Consider the following 23,080-nt stretch of genomic DNA (forward strand, 5'->3'; position numbering starts at 1 on the left):
CCTTCCAATTTTAACTATATTGGTTTCAGTTTTGTACAAATCTTTTAAAATTTTACATAATTAAAATTGTTCATTTTTATCCTCTTATCTTTTCATTATATTCTGAGCTTTTGGAGTATATAGTTTAAATGTATGGTTTTTTAAATTAATAATTCTGGTTTTAGATTAGACATTTGGGATATAAGAACATATTTATTGCTTTATAATTTATAATCCTCTCCTTTGGCCAAAATTATAACTGATTTTAAGCTGTATAGCCTATAATTACAATAATGATTGGCAATTCAGGAGACAATATGAATTTCATTAATACAAATACATTCTTTGGATTTCAGATACATAACAAAGATTCCTAGCTTTCACATAGTCAAAGTTTCTTATTCTGAAGAATTCTAATAAAACTTGGAAAGAATAATAGGATCATAGATTCAGAACTGGAAGAGACCTTTGACCTTACCAAGGTCAAATAAGCAATGTGAAGTAGAGCCAGAATTGAACCCATACTCTTTGAGAGTCAGCAAAGAAACATTGTTCTCTATATCATGGAAATTCTGAGTTTTACAAAAAGAAAAGGAACTGGAAACTATGCTTTCCTTGTAAATAAACTCAACTATAAAGATAACATAAGGGTTATTTATTTATTTTCACACCAAGTAAACCAAAAATTAAATAAAAAATAGAAAAGGAACCTTAAGCTCAAGATGGAACTCATGACTGACAAAAATGTCACATAGCACGACAAATATGGAAAAAATTTCTACGTTAACCAGGAAATTTTTTAGCATACATGTCTGCCTTTTTCCTCTCTTCAGAATGCACCCTTTTGGTTAAAAGGAACCAACTCATTTTTTACTAGCTATGATAAGATTTGGTCATTTAATGAGACAGAGGTTAATAACATATTTTCCAATTAATTAAATAATTGGGCAAGAAATTATGCAACTTTAAGTCTAGGTCAGCACTCAAAACGAGAATCATAGACTTAGAAATAGGCTTATGGGTCATTTATTTTAACTTGTTGCCTTCAGATAGTAGTAAACCTACACTATCTATTTGTTTATCCTTTTAAAAGCCTGCATTCAAGTAAAGACCTTCTTCTACTTCTACTTTCAGAGTCAGCAAGTTGTCATTGTTTTTTACCTGCTATTTTAAACATCTTTCTTCTTTCACTTGAAACTCATTGTCACTTCTGTGGAATAGTGAATTGAGTTCTGTCTGGACTTGGCATCTGGAAGATCTGGATTTAAATTCTGTCTTAGATAATTACTAACTGTGTGACCTTGGATAAGTCACTTAACTTTCAGTTTCCTCAACTATAAAATCGGGATAACAAAAGTGTCTCCTTTATAAGGTTGTTTTAAAAACTAATTATGCTAAGGTATATAAAACACTTTGCAGATCTTAAAGGGCTTTCTACTTGTCAATTTTTATCATTTTGTTTGTATAAATCAGAAGTAGAATTATTGGTCCTCAATCTCTTTACTCTATTTCAACAAAGGTTTTCACCCCTTTCTAAGTTACCTATTTGTTTCAATGTACACTTACACTATTTGTGTCTATCGGCCCAATTCCTTGACTGGATTTAACATCTTTTCTGAGCTTCAGTTTCTTCATTTGAAAAGTGAAAGGTTGAACTTGATGATATCTAAAGAAATATTATGTTCCAATAATCACTAAGGTCCTTTACAATGCTTATATTTGAGGTTGTCTGTGCTTTTCTTGCATATTGCACTGCTTAGTTGGTCTCTTTAGCATCTTCAAGTTTTTCACATATTTATCTATTGCTCAAAGTTTCCAAAATGGGCATTCAAACTCAAATGAAGATCTATCTTAGGTAGTATCTAGTGGAAATATTAGCATCATGCTTTCCACATGGTTGATTTCTCATCCCAAGAATCCAGTGATTTTTTCCATATTACTGAACCATAATTTGAATTATATTATATTATCAAGTTTGGATCGTTTCCTCCTATGTGTAGATATATTTTCATTCTGCAGATAATTTTTTTTGATTCATCAATATCACATGGTCCTTTTTTGACCTTTCAATTTACCACCTTCCCTTTAATTTTTTTCTTTTCCCCATTGTATTGCACATCTGGACCTTTGACCAGGCTTCCTAAACTTATATGATTACTGCTCTCTCTATTTCTACTTGAAGAAGTGAATTGAGTAAATGTTGGCTTTAAAAGAAGGCAGATAGCCAATCTTTCCTATGAACTAGCAACAGTTTAGTGTAAGCCTTCATTTTAATTTATAGTTTTGGACTCCAAAGTTCTTCATGTCTTAGCCCTTTGCTCTGGTACTAACTATTCACCCCGCAAAATCTTTATTGCTCATTAATTTGAATAATTCTTCCTCTATTGATTTTGACCTTGGATGTTGTATTTATAATCCAATTTAGCCTTGTCTAATTATGTTGGTTTCAGTTATATTGGACACGAGCCTCAGCAATTGTTAGACTATGTTCTTCCTCCAGTCATTATTTAATTGTACTGAATTTCATCCAAATCTTGTCTTTATTCACAACTGACTCTGTTCAAAGACAATATTATGTAAGGCCCGACTCAACCCCAATTCTATGAAACTGCATTCATAAAACATATTATATACTGCTACATACTGACAATGAGCTGTGGATAATTAAAAATGCTGAAAATGGTCATCAGTCTTTCATTCCCACAAGGACAACTCATGGAAACAATAGAGGATTTGCAGTCAAAGTATCTAGGTTTGAAAACCATCTCTGCTCAACTGTATACTCTCAGGCAAATTATTTAGTTTCCATTGATCTTGGTTTTAACATATGTAAAATGCAGGGGAGGAGTTGAATGACATGATTTCTAAGGTTCCTTCCAGTCTAAATGTATGCTTGATGACATTTTAACTTCTGATGAATTATACCTAATAACATTTTCAATTTTGTATTCACTGCCCTATGGTTGTATTGCCCATTTTAAATGCTTCTTTGTTTTATATTCAAGGTTTGTTTTCAAACTTCCTTGAATATTAGGCATTCCAGGTTATCTAAAATTGGACCACAGAAATTGGGATGAAACTAGGGCATTTAAGATCCAAACTGGGACAAAATAGATGCAATGCTATCATTATAAGACTCTTATTTTTAAATGTACCCATTGATAATGCTAAAAAAGCAATTGTGTTTCTTACTAATTAATCCTATTTAGTTTCTTTTAATTTAGAATATTTAGAAACTAATACTGTAATCAAAATCGCATCTTAGTGATAAAATACAAGAACTATAAATTGGATAGCATGTATTGAAGCTCTAGGGCTCTCGTTTTTGCATGAAATCCATACAATTAATAAGGGTTTCTGAAATTGAGATGGCCTCATTAAGTGAATTTGAGAGTGAGTGAATTCCCATGTTTATTTGCATTTTTTAAAGAATAAGATGCAGACTTTCTTCATCACATAAATATTATTCTACAGAAAGTCCTTAAGTTTGGATTTACAAATTGGTTTTTATGAATTGATAATTGTCTTTCAATATAATTGATTTCTTTTATAATTCTATGTATGTCATTTTATATGTTTTTATGTTTTTTTAAAACAATGTATTGAGGAGAGGTCTATGGACTTCACCAGATAGCCAAAATGATTCATGATGCCAAAATAATTTCTAATAACTTTTCTTTTTAGAGCTAGACAAATATAATAAAATTAATTGATATTAACAAAAAAACTTACACAGGGATCCTCAATCTACAATTCATGACCATTTTCTCCTATTTCAATATTCTGTCAAGGGAATTACAATACAATGAATTTTCTTTGTTAGCTAAATATTTTATTTTATATATTTAAAAACATTATTCTGCAAAGGGAGGGATAGCCATAAACTTCATTGTCAAAGCAATTCATGACACACCTGAAGGTCAAAAACTCTTCTTCTAGGGATTTCCTCCTTACTAATTCACAAGGATCTGAAGTCACATTTGAACTCAGGTCTTTCTGATTTCAGACACAGCACTCTCTCCAAGGAATTACATAGTCGCCTTACTTACTAGGTATTTCATAAATTTCAATTACTATGCTAAATATATATATATATATATATATATATATATATATATACATACACACACATGCATATATATATATATGTAAGTATAAACAAACAAAACATTTCTAATCTAATACTCTAATGGGGAAAGACAGCTCATAAGAAGGAAATGTATAAAGTATGTAGCTCAAAAAGCTCTATTAGAATAGCATTGTAAGTTTTTCCATCAGAATTATAAGCAGATACTCTCAGAAAGACCTGGAAAGACTTACATGAACTGATGCAAAATGGAATGAACAGAACCAGAGAGTCCTTGTATGCAGTAACTGCAATATTTTATGATCAGCTGTGAATGATTTAGATATTCTCAGTAATATAATTAACTAAGACAATTCTGAAGGACTAGTGAAAAATGCTATCCACCTCTAGAGAAAGAACTGATGGAGTCTGAATGTAGATCAAAACATCCGTTTCATAAAAAAAACTTTTTCTTTTTTTTGTCTGTATTTTCTTTCACAGCACAACTAATATAGAAATATGTTTTTAAAAGACTGCACATATTATGAGCTATATCAAAATACTAGTCTTCTCAATGGAGGGAGGGGAAGAGAGGGAGATAATTTGGAATTCAAAAAATTTTTAAATGTTAAAATTGTTTTTACATGTAATTGGAAAAGATAAAAGATAAAAATGACAAAAATCAGATAAAATGACATTCATCAGATAGAGCCAAGATGGTTGACTAGCAAGAAGGATAGTTGAGCTCCTACCTGCCTTGCCCCATCTCTTCCAAAGAGATCTAGAAAGCATGTCAGACAGAATCTTAATTGGGAATTCCAAGAAAAAAAAGTCAGATGACTTTTTTCCTAGTTTAAGTCAACATAGGGAGACAGAGAGATCTTTTGAAACTGGGGATATTATGTTAAACATTTTGGAGACTGAGTGGCTTTGCATGAGAACATGGAGATATTCCAAATTCATTATGAAGGGCTCTAAATTTTTGTAAAGGCCCAGGTATAGAACAAACTGGAAGCTCTTTTGCTTACTACCCAATTCCACATCATAGATTTAGGGGTTAATACGGAGCAGATCTGTATTTAAGAGATATTGTTGAGGGCAAGGAGTAGTCCCAGTCTATGCTGTGTATTGAAGAAAGAGCAAGAAGTAAATTTAGAAATGTTTCCAGGCGGGGAAATTGGGAATGTAGGGTGGGTGGATCTTACCTCCAGCTTCCAGTGCAGTTTGAACTCTGAAACAGAATAATCAGGAAGGAGTTCTAGATCAATGGACAGCTTAAGATTCTACATTCTGTAATAGAAATTTCATGTTGGCTGGTAGCAACAGTCTAGCAGCAATCTACTGGAATTCCAAATGGGGCAAGCCTGCAAACATGCAACTTAGACCTATACCAAAGTCAGAAACTTGAAAAGACACACAAGGAACGCAGAAATAATATTTTGTCTTGGATCAGACAGCTTTAGGAGTACCAATAGCTTACAAGTCCCCACTCTGAGCATTTTCTAAGATGCTGGAATAATTTAACATTCAATACCTCAAGAAACCATCAGCAAAATAAGCCTCAATTCGGATTTCAGGAAACAGACTGGAAAAATGAAACACACACACACACACACACACACACACACAATTTCACCACAAAGATGCATAAGATAAACTCTGAAGAAAAGAATGTATCTAAAGCACCTACAAAGTCAAAGGAAACATAGCTTAGGTACAGATATAGCTAAAATTCACAAAGTTGGAAAAAGTATCTAAAGCAGAGTTAATTTCTTTAATATAAATGGAATGAAAGAGCTAAAGAAAAAAGAGCAAAGCTATGAGAGTTATGGAAGAATATTAGAAAGGAGATTAAAAGCATGATATTTAAGGTACAAAACTTTTTGCAAACAACAAAATCTCTATTAGAATGTATTAAAGGAAAACAACGACTTCAAGGACAACAAAAAATATTAAAATGAAGCCAAAAGATTAAAAAAAGAAAAAATATAATGTGTCACAAAGCAAAAACAAAACAAAAAAACAAACCTAGAAAACAAATTGAGGGAAGTTAACTTAAGAATCACCGAACTACCTAAACATCATGATAAAAAAAATTGGGTGTAGATATCATATTTTAAGAAATCATAAAAGAAAAATTCTCAGTTGTCTTAGAACCACAGGTCAAAGTGGAAATAGAATCCTTTGGTCTTCTCCTAAAAGAAATCCAAAACTGAAATCTCCCAGAAACATTTTTATCCAAATCCAAAGTTTTCAGTAGAAGAAAAAAATTCTTTGAAGCAGCAAGGAAGAATGAATTTTCAAATTCCTTAAAGAATCATCATTATCTGGATCACATTTTTTTTTAGCAGCATAATTATAAAAAAGGAGCAAATTTGTAATATAACATTCCTGAAGGCAAAAATATAAGCTACAAACAAGAATAATTTATCCCCCACCTCATTGAAGATAATCCTACAGAGAAAAAATTGACCTTTACTAAAATTGAAGACTTCCAGGAATTCCTGACGAAAGACAAGAACTGCATAGAAACTTCATGTTTGAAGTGCAAACATATAAGTCAAGAAGCATAAAGAATGTACACATGAGTGAACTTTCAGAATGACCTAAATAAGGGCAAACTGTTAATATTCTAATATAAGGAGATGCAACATTTATTCCCTCAGAACCCTATTATGAGTCTGAGTGAAGTGAACATAAGCAGGAGAAAACTGAATATACTAACAGCAAGATTATGTGATGATCATCTATGTCAGACTTAGCTCTTCTCAGCAATACAGTTATCCAAGACAATTCCAATAGACTCGGGATGGACAATGCCATCCACATCCAGAGAAAGAACTATCGAGACTCAATGAGGATCAAGTATGTAAATAAATTTATCAGTTTGTTTGCTGTTTTGGGAAGGGGCAAATTAAGGGAGGGAAGGAGAAAAAATTGGAACTTAAAATCTTACAAAAACGAATCTATACATGTAATTGGGAAAATAAAATACTATTGGGAAAAAGAGATTATCAGGTTTCGCAGAGAGAAAGTCTTATTAGACAGAGAATTTGGAAGTTGTTCTGCCATATTTTGAAGATCTTAAAAGAAGAATAAAAATAAGGAGAAAAAGAATAAACTGGGTGACGGAAATGGAAAAGAAACAATGGGGATTATTATCTAACATATTTAAGGTATGAAGGAATGGAGGGAGTAAGACTTAAACCTCTTTCTCATCAATACTGGTCAGAGGGAAAAATACACACACATTTACACACATGAATTAAGTATAGAAAATGCATTTCAGTCAATAGGGAAATGGGGGAGAGAGAGAAGAGAGGATGATAAGAATTGTTGTAGATTAATGGAATTATTAGTTTTAAATAAAACAAACTCTTAGGATGTACAAAAATACCCATAGCAGCACTTTTTGACGTGATGAAGAATTGAAAACAGGGGCTGCCTATCAAAAGAATGACTAAGTTATGACATATAAATTTAAGAGAATAGTATTATAAGAAATTATCAAGAGAATTAATTTCAGAGAAACTTGGGAATAATTTTATGAAATGATGCAGAATGAAGACAGAAAAATCAGGAAAAACAATATACATAATGACAACAATATTATATAAAGACCACCAATCCTAGAAAGACTTTAGAACTCTAATCAGTTCAATGATTCTAAAGGATTCATGATGAGCTAACTACCTCCTGGTAGGTAGATAAAGGTAGGTATAGGAGTACAGATTGGAACATATACATATATACATGTATACACATACATATATATACACACATAAATACACATACACATATACATAATATGAACATATTTTTCCAGTATGAACTCTAAGTCCTTTGATCACTCTATACCCTCCTCTTAAAACACTCACATACACACTCAACTATATTTGGACATGACCAATTCAAAAATTTGTTTTACTTGAATGAATATATATCTTTATTTCCAGGGGGTTTGTTTTTTTTTTTTCCAATTGGGAGGGAAGAACTGATAGGAAGAAGAAATATGGACTATTTCCATATTACATATGTAGGAATATGTAAAACTCAAGTAAGTAAGTAAGTAAGTGCTAGATACACATCTATTGGAAAAGTATATGCAGATCTGACAGTCTATATTATAAAGTAATAAGGGCAATCAGGCTTTATGCTTTCTTCTCTATTTATGGAGCAGCTAGCATATTTCTGGTATAAATTTGGCTCTCAACAAAGTTCTTTTAATTAATTGCTATTTTGTGAAAGGCTCAAAGTTCAAAATAAAAAAAGAGCAGTTGTAGATATTCCAATAGAGTATCAATTTCTTGAGTTCCATAGTTTGTTTCTTTTTGGTTTTATCTCAAGTGCCTAAAATATCTTCCACACTATGGCAGTCATATATTAAATACTTGTTGAATTAAGCTGAATGTTAAAAAGTAGTTTACCAAAATTCTTTTCCTTCTTAAAAGCACTCCAATGTACCTTTTGAAAAACAGCTAATATAGATATTTAAAAACTTTGAGAACAACTTCCAGCTGGTTGTATAAAAGTTACCGTTCCAGACTTTGTTCTGACTGCTAGTGATTCCAAACAGAAAAGTGTTTTGGGGAAGTAAAATTTGGAAGGCATTATTTTAGTTGAATTTGGAGAATTTCTATTTTGGAGAGTAATTTGGTAATTTAAAACTTCATTTAATCTTTCCATGAGCTGTCAGAAGTTTCTGTTAGATTTGTTATAGATTTTGCTGGATTGTGCCATCTTTGGAAAGTAACTCTACTAAAGTTTCTATACTTAATTCATGTGTGTGTATGTTGTGTGTGTTTTTCTGACTAGAACTAATTTAGTACAAAGAGAAATCATCTTTAAGTAATGGGGCCATTATTTAAAAGCAAGTTTCTCTCTGCTTCCTTCTGTCTTCCCTCTATTCAGAACACCTCTACATTTCTCAAATTTCAAATTCTCTTTCTGTAGGCACACACTGTTTTGTACGTATTTGTTTTCTGGTCACATTTTGAGTCTCATCTTTTGCATTTAATATGGAAAATGTAAAAAAAATAGCTGAGAGAGAATAATTTGAGGATGAGCTGATACATGCTTAGTACCCTCTTAGGGAAATCATCATGAGGATTATTTTAACAATGACAAGAAATGTGTGGGCACAAATCTTTCTTCTTTGCTTTTCCTGCTGACAGTGCTTTAAAGAAGACTTCAGTTTTCAAGAAAGAGTCTATTAGTTAAGATTTTTTTCTTCATCAGTAAAATATCTCCTAGGGGACTTTTTGGGGAAGAGGGTAAAGATTAGAAGGAGAAGAAATACGTCAATTTTTCTGAAGAACCTACAAACACTATCCACTCACATCAGAAGTGAAAATAAATATTTTGACTTTTGGTCAGGATCTGTGGTTTTACTGATGTGCAATTCTCTGAGGTGTCTTATGACCCTTTCAGTTATATTAAGCTGCCACCTACTATTTGCAAAGGAAAAGACAAGCCATTCATGATGGTATATTTTTAGATATTGACCACTCTACCTTGTTGCAAAGGGAATAAAAATAATTAAATCTGAGTGAAACATAATTTGAAACAGAACATATTTGAAGCACTTCTATCATCATAAACGTTCAGATGAGATTTCTTGAAAGCCTGGTAATGAATGCATGCCCTAGATTGTTTTAAAAAAAGAAATCTACACCTTGCTTATATAAATTGGCCTCATTTACTAGCAACTTAAGCATAATTTTTGCCCTCAGACATTCCCATACAATTCCCAGTGATGGTGGTGGGTACCGTATAAATTATCTGATAGCTGAATTAGGCTATTAGATGACACAGTTCAACTGCCTATAACATAAGCAATTTATTTAAAGTAAATTTATTGTTCATTTGTGTGATGTGTTCCCAACAGCATTGAAAATTCAATCCGATATATAATATTTTTATTCTTGTGAAGACTTCTTGACTCAATCTATGTGCTAAATAATTTTAAATATTATTTTTTCTTAATTAACTTGAAAAAATTGAGCGACAAAGTGATGTGAGTGTATTTCTTGTCAGCAATTTAGTTCTATTCAAGCCAATTGGGAAAATAAAATTATCATGGAAGTGATAGAGACTGTGTTAGGTAAAGTAAGCCTTGCTCTCAAGGACCTTACAGAGTTTTGTGGTGATAAGACCTGTGAAGTATAGATACAAATACCTACAATAAAAGTTGAAAATGATAAGTTCATGAGTGACATACAAGATCGATTGAAAATTCAGTGAAAGGAGAGAGAACTTTTGGCTAGGAGGGGAGCTTCTTAGCTCAACTTAGCTGGGTCTTCAAAGTAATTAGTATTTAAAAAGTGGCTATAGAGATGCAGAGAACATTGTAATTCCAGAGAATGGCATGAATAAAAATATGCAGGTCAAGAATAAGAGTATAAAGGTTATAAGAACCAGGACCAAAGAAAAGATGCTAAAAGGAGATAGATTTCAGCAACTTTCATAAGAAGCAACTTCCTAAGTAGTTATGAGATAACTGAAAATAGAATGTATGCCTAGGAAAATCCCCCATCAATGTAACAGTTGAAATAGTGGCTGAATGATTACACTTATGGAGGATATGTAGAGAAATTCATCTATTCAGGAGACAGCTAGACTAAGTAATCATTCAACCTGCTTCCAAGTTTAGGGGATGATAAATGTAGTAGTTTGGCTGGAAGGTAAATTAATTGAAGAGAAACATGGATAAATTAGACTAAGAAGGAGGATAAGAATCAGATTCTCTTTATCCATGAATGAAAGGCATTTGAATTAGTTTTTGTTGTGCTGTACTTCAGATATAAGAAGCTCTTATTAGGTATTTTTTGAGTTGTATAGAACAGAAATAGATAATGGGAGGAAGCACTTAAGTGTATAGAATTCTCTTTCTATATTCTGTCCCTCCTGCCATAGACATGAAGATAAATAATCCTCAGCAATCAACCTTTCAGTGACTTTATTTATTAGTATTGAATGAGATGAGATGAGATCTTTCAAGACAGTTGTGAAAATCTAGTAAGGCTTCCATCTATTTTAAAGTTTGAGTAGGCCTGAAGGACTTTAAGCATCAAGTCAAGGGCATACTTAAGTTCCCTCCCTGCTATCCCTTAAGGGCATACTTAAATCCCCTTGTTATGCTCCTATGACATCAGTGTCTTTCTGTTAGGTCAAATATGGGCAACTATGTACTTATTGGTCAAGTTCAATTTCTTGGGTAGTTCCCTCGTTTAGAATGTAAGATCCTCAGCCAATAAAGATGAGGGTCAGTGGTGGGAGGGGGTATTTGCGTTAGGGATAAAAAGTGTTGACCCTGCCCCCTACGGTGCTTCCTCCCTTCCATTGTCTGTTTGATGGGTGGGACGCCTGATTCTCGAGAACGTATAATGTATAATAAACTTCACTTTGCTTCCAGCTTTTTTATTAAATGCTGTACCACACAGTATTATAATTAGTAATAAATTAGAATTTATTAATAAAATAAAATATTAACCCTTTTCATATTTCAAGGTGGCAAGCAAAGTTTTCTAAAACAAACTATAAATATACAGTTTTTAAAAATGTTAATTGTGAGAAGGCACTGAATCATCACCCCACCTTCAATATTTCAAGAATCTGTGCTTTCATTAACATAAAACTTTTTTTTATGGATGTCTTCACAAGCCACCCATGCTTTAAAAGATATTTTCATGTGGGCAGGAAAAAATCATCTTAGGGCTAACTTTCTAGTAGTGATTTTCTACTGATCATCCTACGATGGTCCTTAAAGACTATTAAACTACAGACTTACACTGAAAACCTGTGTGGCTTGATGGTCATTCAGAAATGACTCAAATAAAAATAACTGGGAATAAGTCCTCTTAATGAAAGTGTTAATTTTAATGAGAATATCTTCACTTTTAATAATAAAAAAAAACTAATTAACTTAGAAAGTATAAATGGGATTTAGTGTCAAGATTGTTTATTCCTTTTTTTGGTAAGCCACATAAATTAAATATGAAATTACTAGGACTAGAATTTATATTTCCAAATCATAACATTAATCATATGATTTTTATTAAATATTAATGTCAGGATAACAATATAAGAAAAAATATGTTATGACTTAGATTCAGTTCTTCCTAAAGGAGATAATATCTTGAAATACTTTTCATACTTTTGGTTCTAAAAAGATTTTCAACTAATAAAGCCATCTTTATGAGAGTAACTGGCAAGTAATTTTCTTGCCCTAATCCTCAGTAGCTATTCCCTGGATGGCTCCCAGATTTTCATTTATTTTGCAGCCCACCACACATTATTTCCTATACATGTGCAAATGACAGTTTTCTTAGTTAGGGAAAAGATAATTAATGTAATTCAGTTAAATAAGCATTTATTCGGCACTGACTATGTTCCAGGCACTATATAAATAGAAGCAATAATAGCTTGTGCCCTCATGGAGTTTATGTTCTGATACAGAAAGACAATACATATAGAAAAGCATTGCAAGAAGGAGTATTTTGATAGTATGGCTCTGATCACTATTCTCAGAACTAAAGTAAAATCTAGGGTAGGAAGGGGGAAGTTAGGGATGTGTCATGAGATTTAAGATTGCTGGGAAGAAGCCAAGTGAGTCTGAGTCTAAGCTACATATAATAAATGCTCAATAATCAACTTAGGAATCCAAAAGAAATTGATTCGGTTAAAAAAAAACAAGCAAAAACCCTACTAATGGGAAGCATTAAGTCCTGTATTAAAATTATGTTGATACATGAAATAACCAAAAAAACTAATATGAAGCTTCTGAAAAAATGGGGTAATCAGAATGCTCTCCAAAGGAGAGTCTCTTTCTATCTCAAGAAGGTTGAATGTGAGAGATTATTTGGTCCATGTTCTGATGAAAAAGATAAGAGAGAATTATTTAAAGAATCTAATATAGATGCATAGGGATGTTGGTCAGTTTGATATAGGAATGAATGAGTTAATTAAAAAAAACATTTATTAAGCACATTGTATTCTGAGAACTGTGCTAAATACTAAGAATGCAAATAGAAAATGCAGGACAATTACTGTTCAGGTCTTCCTGATTTCAGATCTAACACTTTAGTCACTGAGCTATATAGTCACCTGAAACATATCTAGGTTATAGATATCAGTTATGCGAGAGACAGCAAAATATAATGAAATGATGATTGAACTTGGAGTCAGGAAGATGTGGACTTCTGCCTCTGATATTTACTAATTATACTGGGGGTAAATTACATTCAATCTTTCCGTGCCATGGGCAAGTCTCTAAGAATAAAGTAATGGATGAATTACTTATCTGTGGAGGGATTTTTCCATATTGAGAGTTCCATTATCTTGATGAAATTGTTGCTATAGACAAAAAAAAAAAAAATCAAGGCTATGCAAGTTAAGATGTCATATAAATAGCAGGAAATATGGGTCATTTCTCTCCTGGATGACTCATATCCTGTATTATATCAAAGAGAGTGAGAGATGAATCAATGAATCAATCACTTAATTGGCAGAACATTATTTCCCCACATCTACTTCAGAGAAAGGAGAGCAGACTGCCCTGTCACAAGTTGGAGTAGAGTTCTGCAAATTCAATGAGACTGAGTTAGTAGGTGAGTTAGATGAAGATATTTGATGAAAGGAAATTTGTTCAGAATGATTCCCATGAAATATAGGGGGGAAAGAATGACTGGGAGAAGAAAAGCCAGTGGATATTGAATGGTTTGTGGCAGGCTGGGAGAAAAGATGGGAGATTCTTTGGAGATGAAGACAAGTAGCAGTAGTATATTCTAGCCCCCTAGAAAGCATAGCATCATATCAGTAATTTTAGATAGTAACCTTTTTTATGAGGCACTCTATTATAATAACTTCAATTTTTCCTCTCTTTTTCCACCCCAATTCAACTTCAACAGAGATTTTTCAGTTTTTCTGAAGCAGATTCTGACTGTCATTCTCTTACTCAGTAGACTCCAGTGATCACCTATCACCTTTAGGACAGACTACAAACTTTTCATTTTGGCATTTAAAGACCATCACAATGTGATCAATCTACTTTTCCTGTCTTATCACAAATCATTTCTCTTCACTCTATAGTCCAAACAAAATGACTTTCTGACTGTTCATTACATCTTTCATCGTTTGTATTGTCTCTAATATCCCTCACTCATTCCTGTCTCTTTGAATACTTGGTTTTCAGGACACTACTTTCTTTTGATTCTCTTCTTACCTTTTGACCTATTTAACCTTCTTACCTGTTTGACCTCCTCAATCACCTTTACTGGATCATCATGCATTTCTTACTGTCTTCTCTCTGTCTTTGTCTCTGTGTTTCTTTGTCTCATCTGTCTGTTTCTTTTTATATACACTTTCTTAGATATCTAATAATTACCTCTCCTTCATGAACTCTAAATTCCACCTAAAAAGGACTACTATCCATCCTCTCACATTATTTGTGTTTTCCACTTCTGTGATAGACACATAACTAGTATGGGTTTCAAGCAGAGACTGAATCCAGATCTTCCTAATTCCAAGGCCTGCCATTTATTTAATAACATACCTCCATTAAGGAAAGATAATGTGGCATTGTAAAAAAGAACACTGACTACAAAGGAGGACTTTTGGGGAAAGATGAAAGGAGAAATTTGGGGAAAGAGGGTGAATGTTGTAATAAGGATGCAAAAATGAAGAAAAATTTAAAAAGCAATGAAACATATCAAAAGTACACAGAAGTGTATCAATACTGATATTACCATTGAACATATTTTAAAAAACCAAGCTGAATGTAATAATTCCATAGCTGCATAGCAATTTTCTTTTCCCAATCTTGGTATATGCAATATATGGTTCTTTATGATTTCCTAGTTTATGATAAAAAAGATAAAGCACATCTATGAAGTTCATTACCTCTAACCTGTAATCATAGCAAGTAAACTGAAAAGAATACTGGCTTTAGATTCAAAGAACCAAGATGCAAATTCTGTCTTTGATGCTCAATACTTCTCTGGCCCTTAGTAGGCTACTTACCCACTATTTTTAAAAGGGAGGATTGGACTATATAGTTTCAGGTCTCTTTCAGCTCCAGGCTTCTGATCTTATGATCTTCTCCAAAATCACATTTTAAAATGGTTTAATCTTTTTTCAAAGGAAAAAAAAAATATTGAGAAGGTGGTTTGAATATTTGCTGGTCAGTGCCTCTACTGGGTCAAAAATGTATCATTAAAAATACATGCTAAAGGGGAAAAACCTCAAAAGCATACTGTTCTGGTTTACAGCCAGATAGTCTTGACATCTGTTTGAAGTTTGGCCACAAAACAATCTTCCCTCTACTGAAACAACATTTCCTAACATGTATATGGCAAAACCTAAACCAGCTGCTGTCCTACTCAGAGTTCCTAAAGAAAAAATGCAATGCCAAATAGAGCAGCTGTTAGGAGTTCCTGTAGGGAGTGTAAATAACCCTCCATGGACAAGAATATAATGCGTTTTGTTCTCTATGGAGGGGTTGTCAATAGCAGGTGTCTCTATCTGTGGGAAACAAAACAAAAACTGAACTGCTTGTCAGTTCCAGATGGTGGACCCAAGTAGCAAAATGGGTACAGTATCTGAAACAAATTGTGTTCTCATGTATCTCTCTATGACATAAGTTTACATTTGCTACAAATTATTTCAGAACTTTTTTCCTCTTTGGTGCAGTTTTCAGGAATACATTCTAATTCTCCAAGTCCTACTGGTAACATCTGGTGGTCTCCAATTTTAACATTATTACTTAGCATTAAAAAAGAGAGCTGTTTGATCCCTTTAAGAAAAATACATTGGCATTTCTCCCTTTCTATTATGAGCAGACATTGGGTATATATTGTATTTTAATAATGGGGAAACCTTTTACCAGGATCCTAACTTTTTAAAAGGAAGTTATTGATACTATAGAAAGATAATACTCAACTACTTGCTGGCTACAGAATTGTTCAGATATTCAAAATTTACATCTGAAATATCCAACTCCAGATGTTTCGGAAAAACAGAATAGTAATAAGATATATCCATTCCAAATTAAGTAGGATTTTTTTTCAAGCTTAAAAGTTAAATTGTTTTTTCCCCATGCATATAATTCTATAATTCCTATGCATATTACTTACAGAACTAAAAGTAATGAAAGTTTTTCAATGGTAATTTTTTTTATTTAAAAACACTCTCCAAATGCTGGATTTCAAGCTATTGGTTTTAATTTACAATACTTCAGTATCTCAAAGGCTTGATTATATTAAACTTTAAGAAACTATTTGAACCATGAGGCACTCTCCTTAAGAGAAATTATAAAAATTAAAATCTTATGATAAAATATTAATATAAAGATTTTATTGGCATTGATAAGTATAATAAAAGATTGCTGATTACTATCTTTTAAAAAATTATGCATATACATACACACATATATTATTTGTAAAACTGTCAAACTCTCAAAAGGATAGTGCTTACCAAGAAAAGGCTAATGATTACAATCCTTTGTAAGATTCAAATACCAAAGAAAAGCCATGAGAAGATATCTCTATTAACTTCTTTGCAGAGGTAAAAGGAACATGGATGTAGAACACTGCCCGTATTTTCAGATTTTGAGGGGTATGTTTATGGGAGCAGCTGATTGTTTTTCATCTTTTCTCTCTTTTTGAAAAAAGCTTTGTTTTAAGGGGCGGATTTCTAGGAGAAAGGGCAGGAAATAGACATAGGAAAATTTAGGTGATATGAAAATAAAAACAATTAATAATTTTTGGGGGGCAAAAGTTTGAATAATTCAAAATTATTCTGTTATATACACATGTATATGCGGTAGGATTAATGAAAAAATCATTTGAAAAACTTGAATGTTAAAAAAGGGCTAAATTTAGGAATCTCACAAATATTGTTTTTTAAAATATATTGCCATATTATATTTTTCAAATGCTTCTAAAATTTCAATTACTGAAGAAGAAACAGACAATCCATAAAATTTTCTCCAACTTTAAAGTAAGAATGTTTAAATATTCTAAATGTTCTAGACCAAGAATTCTCCAAGTATGGAATGTGGACCCATGGGGCTCCTTGAGGCTTTTTCAGCAGGACTCTTGAGACCAAGACTATTTTCACAATAATACTCCATCTTTCTTCATTGTTGCTCAGTTGATTCAGTCATGTTTGTCACCCCACACTATTCATGATGTAGTCTTGGAAAAGATACTTAAGTAATTTTTCATTACTAAAGTTAAAATTAATTTTATTTTAAATTATTTTATTATTTGAATTATTTAAAATTATATGTTAAAATTATATGTAATTTAAATCAAAACATTTAAAAAATTAAGTGTTATTTTTAAAATGAATTAAATACTTAAAATATTTATCAGTTTTAATTTCTAATAAGGTGAATATGATCAGATATTACTCATGTAAAGAAAAGCTTAATAGTATTCTCAATCACGTTAAAGTGTGTAAAGTGGCCCCAAGACTAAGATTTATACAGTAACAAAAATACAAAGAATAATAACTTGGAAAAACTTAACTCAGATCATTGTATTGGCCAAACCACCCAATAGTTTAGAAGACTAACATTGAAAAGCACTGCTTATCTTTTGAAATTGAGTATTAAGGACACACAACCCAGAACAAGATGAACATTTTTTGACATTGTTGATGCTGAAATTTATTTTTTTCTTGACTATGCATATTTGTAATAAGAGTTTTACTTTATATCTTTCTTTTTCTTTTTTCCAAAAGAAAGGGAGCAGGAAGAAAAAGAGGGTTGTGAATAGATCTCCGAAACATAAACACAAGGAAGAGAACAGAAGGAAATCCAGAAGGAATCACAGAGAAGCAGAGCAGCTTTGGAAGTTCATGCTGAGTAAAGGAAAACTACTTATATTGGAATTCCCTGAAATAATGGAATAAAAAAAAAATCTAGTTTCTATGCCTATTAGTATTAGCAGTTTTGTTATTTGTAATCATAATTATATTATTTATATCAATACTGATACCATATTTTGTTCCCTTAATAGAACTCAGATCCATGAAATTTTATTATATAAAAGAAAATTAAACTATACATAATAGAAATATGCAGTTTCACATTGAAGCCATTTCAGTTCTTCAGTGTACATGTGAATGGTAAGTTTATTTGGTATTTGCTAAGTTCAACATTAAAAAAAAATCTGAAAATAAAAGCATAGACACAAAACCAACATGGATATACTGAAACTGAGCTTTTTACCCTTTCTGACATTATTACCATTATATCAAATGTACTTAAGATTGTTGGAAACAATTTCTTTCCGTTTGCAGCATAGGAGGTTCACTCAGATTTCTGATACCTGCCTCAATCCCATCCTGAGAGCTAAATCAGTCCCTTCAATAGCATGAAATTATTGGGAAATCATCCTGAAATTCTTTTCTTCTATAGTACTAGATAATATGGTATTCGTAGGAAAAATTAGTGACACTCTGCCCAGAAAAAAAAAATACAACTCTGTTTCCTTCTCTCTGTTGTATTTATCTTTCTATTTGACTATTCTTTTGTACTAAGGATTGAATTCTAGTCTTACCTCTAACACTAACTGTAGGATAATGGGCAAGTCATTTAAACTCCTCAGTTTCTTCATCAGCATAATAAGCAATTATAAAATACCCTTATAGAATTGTTGTGAGGATCAAATAAGCTAATACATGTAAAGCATTTTGCAAGGTGCTATATTTATACTAATTACTACTGTAGACTATCTAAATTATTATTATTATTATATTGAAGTAGCAGCATGGTATAGTGAAGTGTCTCCTAAAAATTTTATGTGTCTTTGTTCTGTGACCCCATTCAACAGTAACATCAAGAAAAAATATATAGTGAATCTCCAAGCTAATTGTATACTACATAATATTCTTGAAAATTGTCAAGACAATTGACAACTGCTTCAGGGACATTACAAATTTTTTCAGCATGAACCCCTTAGACCATTGTCAGAAACCCACATGGGCTTACAAACCAGTGAATAGGACTTCTGGGTAATGAAGAGAAAACTGATCTCAGAACATCTGCTTGAGTTCAAATCCTGTCTATCTCTTTCACATATTGACTGGGCAAATCACATAATTTAGCAGTGCTCTACACCCTGGATTCTTAAACTATGTTTCCTGATCCTCGTTGAGGTCTCATAACTGAATGTGGGCATGTAAAATTATAATTTATTACCAGAAAATGTGTGCTTTGTATACATATTTTATATACTTATATACTCAGAATCATGTAAAAATTTCTCAGCAAAAAGCCTGCAAGTAGAAAAAGTTTAAAAAGCATGCTCTAGACAATTCTAAAATTATAAATTTCAGAGAATGTGCTGACTTATATTGGTAAAAGAAGCCTCCTTATATTAGAGCTTCCTGAAGTAATGAAATAAAAAAATCTAGTTTCTATGCCTATTAATATTTTAGAGGCAGAAATAGTATTGTTATTTGTGATTATTATATATATCTATATATAAATAAACTATATTGTATTCTCCTGGTAAAACTCAGGCTCCACGAGGTCAGGAACTATCTCACTTTTTCATATGTTCAGCCTAATATCTGTCATATAGTAAGTAGCAAATACTTGATTGAATATTCCAATGAAGTGAGATGAGTAGCTTTTGCTATTGGCATCAGGAAAGGCAACCTATTCTTAGAAAATGCTTCCATTTTCCTTGAAGTATTCCCTGACTCAATGGAAAGATTCTATTGACATCTCTTGCCACAAGACTAATAATTAATGTATACATTTTACTAAACAAAAGTGAAAAAATTTGCTCCCATAATGACAACCAAATCAAAAATATGCTATTTTGGAAGACAATGCCAAGAAAATCTTTAGAAGTCCAGCAAAAAAGAAATGGGAATTTTAAAAAATAAAATATGACAATTAATTTTTGTGAGAATTCTTGACAATAAAACACCAAAAGTATATGGAGGGAAGTAATTAATTAAACATGATAAATTAAATCTATCAGTAATCTATAATTTTAGTTACCCATTTAAACCTCTTCCTCTGTTACTTTCTCTAGCAAGAGGAAAGTAACATGGAAGGAAAGGGGATGGAAAAGGTTAGTCGGTGTTCAGAAAAATGAGCTTATAATCACTTAAAAAACTAGAAAATCATTCATTGCTCAGGATTATGTGTGTTTGTATGCATTCATTTGTTTTTACACCTAAAAAACTTTCATAAGAAGTAACTCATTTATAGTGTAGTTTGGGGGGGGGATTAAGAAATTTAAAGCTCTCTAGTTAGTCCTATTCACATAAGTTTGAACTTATTACTACTTCCTAGTTCATCTACCATTTATGAGCATTTTGTGGGGAAAGTTAGTTTTTTTATTTTATAATGAAAGAGTAAAAAAAAGTAAAAAAAAAACCCATTCTTTTGTGCATTTGTGTAATTTGTGTGCACAAATGTATATAGGCATTCACACATATATAATGTTATTTTTGTATATCTGTAGTTTTGTTTGTCAATAAATGAATGGAAAATAAGTACTGTCCATATTATGACATGTAGTTGGTTTGGAAGTAGTGGTATAGGGCATGTATTTGGAAGAGGTACTGGAGGTAGAAAATACGGTGGCACTAGAACTGAATACAAGTAAGAAAGCCAGGTGGTTTGCATTTGTGAAATTGCTTTTTAATAACACTAAAGTGCTCCATAATGCAAAAATATTTTCAATACAAATTATCTCTTGGTGCTACTCATTGGTGCATTTCAGAATATCTTAGTTTCTGAGGAATTAAAGTAGTGACTGACATTTTGATTTCTACATGAAGAAATATAGAACTGACGAACTGGTCACATAGCAAAAAAGGGAGAAAATTCTGGGAAACAGCACAAGTGCTCTCTTAAGGCCCTCAAAATTCAAACAAATATCCAGAATAGGGTTCCAAAGCAGAAGTTCATGTATTTTGCTTTTTTGAAATATTTTGAAATATATTTCAATAAATTAGAGAAGGGAAAAGAAGATGAAGAAGAAATAGAAAGATGAAGAGAAAGAGAGCTGGAGAGAGAGAGAGAGAGAGAGAGAGAGAGAGAGACAGAGAGAGAGACAGAGACAGAGACAGAGACAGAGACAGAGGGAGAGGAAGGGAGGGAGGAGAGAGAAGTAGAGAGAGACAGAGACAGAGAAACAAAGAGAGAGGGAGGGAAGCAGGGAGGGAGAGAGGGAGATAGAGATTGTTAAGGTTCATCAAACCCCAGCATTCTGTCTTTGGACTCAGAAAAATAGAAAAACCATGTCTAGATAATGTTATCATAAGGAAGTGATGACCCAATGGATAGAGTGAAGATCTTTGAGTCTGGAAAAACAGCCTAACTTTAGTTGTGTGCCTAACTTTCCTTATTTAAGGAAAATCAAGAGATTGCTCTCAGTTGTCTCTAGAGTTCCTTCCAGTTCAAAATCTATGGTCCTATGAAGGCTCTTCTAGTACTTCAGAAATTATTAAGTTCCCTTTATATAGGGCTGTGCACATCCCTTTCCAAAAAGTATTTGCTTAGTTTCTGCTAATTCATAATAATAAGCACCACAGACCTCCTCTACAAGTGAATAATTTAAAAATTAGTTTATGGTTAATCTTGTTATAAAAATCTAATCCCATTATGAATGACTAGAACATAGCTAACAAATAAGAAATGAATTATGGGCTTATACCTGCTGGACAATTGTTGTTAGCTCCAGGCAGAGCTGGATGACACTATTCCTGGTGAGTGAGTAGTCAGTCACAGCAGCAAAAGGAGACCTATAAAAAGAAAAAGAAAATTGGTTTGGGCAGAAATAGTTCTTGAACAACTCTAAAATATACTCAATACTGTATAGCCAGGGTGTATCACTTATGTTAAAGATACTATTTAGACTCTTGACGCAGAATATAAATTCTATAAATCTATAAGCATCTTTTCTTTAAGCTTGGTAAAATAGATTTTTAAATAATAATTTAAAAAACCAACTTCAAACAGATAGTTATTAGCTGTGTGCCAAGTAACTCATACATGGATTGTCAGAGTAGTCTGCTGACTGGTCTTCCTCAAGTTTTCTACCAATCCAGTCCATTCTCCACTCAGCTGATAAACTGAACTTCCTAAAGTGTAAATCTGAACGTATAACTTCCTTATTCCAAACTACAGTGGTTCCCTATTGCCTTCAAAATCAAATAGGTTTGGCTGTTCAAGTCCTTCATAATCTGAGCACTTTCCATTTTCCAATGTTCTTACATCTCATTGCCCTTAACAAATTCTAGGGTTTACTGAGAGACCTCTTTGCTGTTTCTTGTACAAGATACTCCATCTCGTAGTTTTTCCTTGCATTTTCAACATTCACTCATGTGTGGAACTTTTTCTCTTCTTATCTCAACCTTCAGGAATTTTTGGAATTATTATTATTATTTTTTATTCTTAAGGCCTTTCCTCTGGTATCTCTAATACATTCTGCCTATTTTCCCTACCAGATCAAAGTCATTGACAGAAATTATCATTTTTAATTTTTCTTTTCTTTATGTCTTCAGTGTTTATCAGTACCTGTCACATAATAGATGCTTAACAAATTCTTGTTGATCTGATTTGACCCACTACTATTGTAAAAATCTCCTAACTTGCCATTCAATCACGTCTCCATTCCAGTCCATTCTCTACACAGATACCATTCTAATTTCCCTCAGTGTATATCTGAACGTTATAAGCTCCAGTTATTTCATTATTGCTTTTGGGATAAAATTGAAACTCTTTTTTTTCTGTTTTAAAACTTCCACAATCTTGTTTTAACCTACGTTTTATTTGACCATGGGCTATATGCTCTATCCTTCCATGTAATCTAATGTTTGGAGAGGCCAATTTTAAACAGAAATGTTAACTTCTTGGTGGTAGGAATGGATTAGAAGTCAAGAAAGAGTAACTAAGCTTTAGAAATTTTAGGTCCTAACAGGATACCTTTGATTATTACATCCCCAAAGTTACTCAACTGTATGCATACCCTTAAACTCAGCAAAATCACTATACATCCAAACATA

The 23,080-nt window shown here is 32.3% G+C and overlaps 1 protein-coding gene across 10 annotated transcripts in view; it reads right to left on the reverse strand.

The window, feature by feature from the left end:
- The window catches only part of CNKSR2 (connector enhancer of kinase suppressor of Ras 2), a 315,200-nt gene that overhangs the window by 196,502 nt on the left and 95,618 nt on the right, over positions 1 to 23,080 (reverse strand). For all 10 annotated transcript variants that reach the window (XM_031959496.1, XM_031959493.1, XM_031959498.1 and 7 more), the window contains exon 4: positions 21,730 to 21,817. In XM_031959496.1, coding sequence (XP_031815356.1) covers positions 21,730 to 21,817 — 88 coding nt within the window. The remainder of the gene's footprint in view (positions 1 to 21,729; positions 21,818 to 23,080) is intronic.

Source organism: Sarcophilus harrisii, chromosome 3 (genome assembly GCF_902635505.1).
Source record: "Sarcophilus harrisii chromosome 3, mSarHar1.11, whole genome shotgun sequence".
Taxonomy (NCBI): Eukaryota; Metazoa; Chordata; class Mammalia; order Dasyuromorphia; family Dasyuridae; genus Sarcophilus; species Sarcophilus harrisii.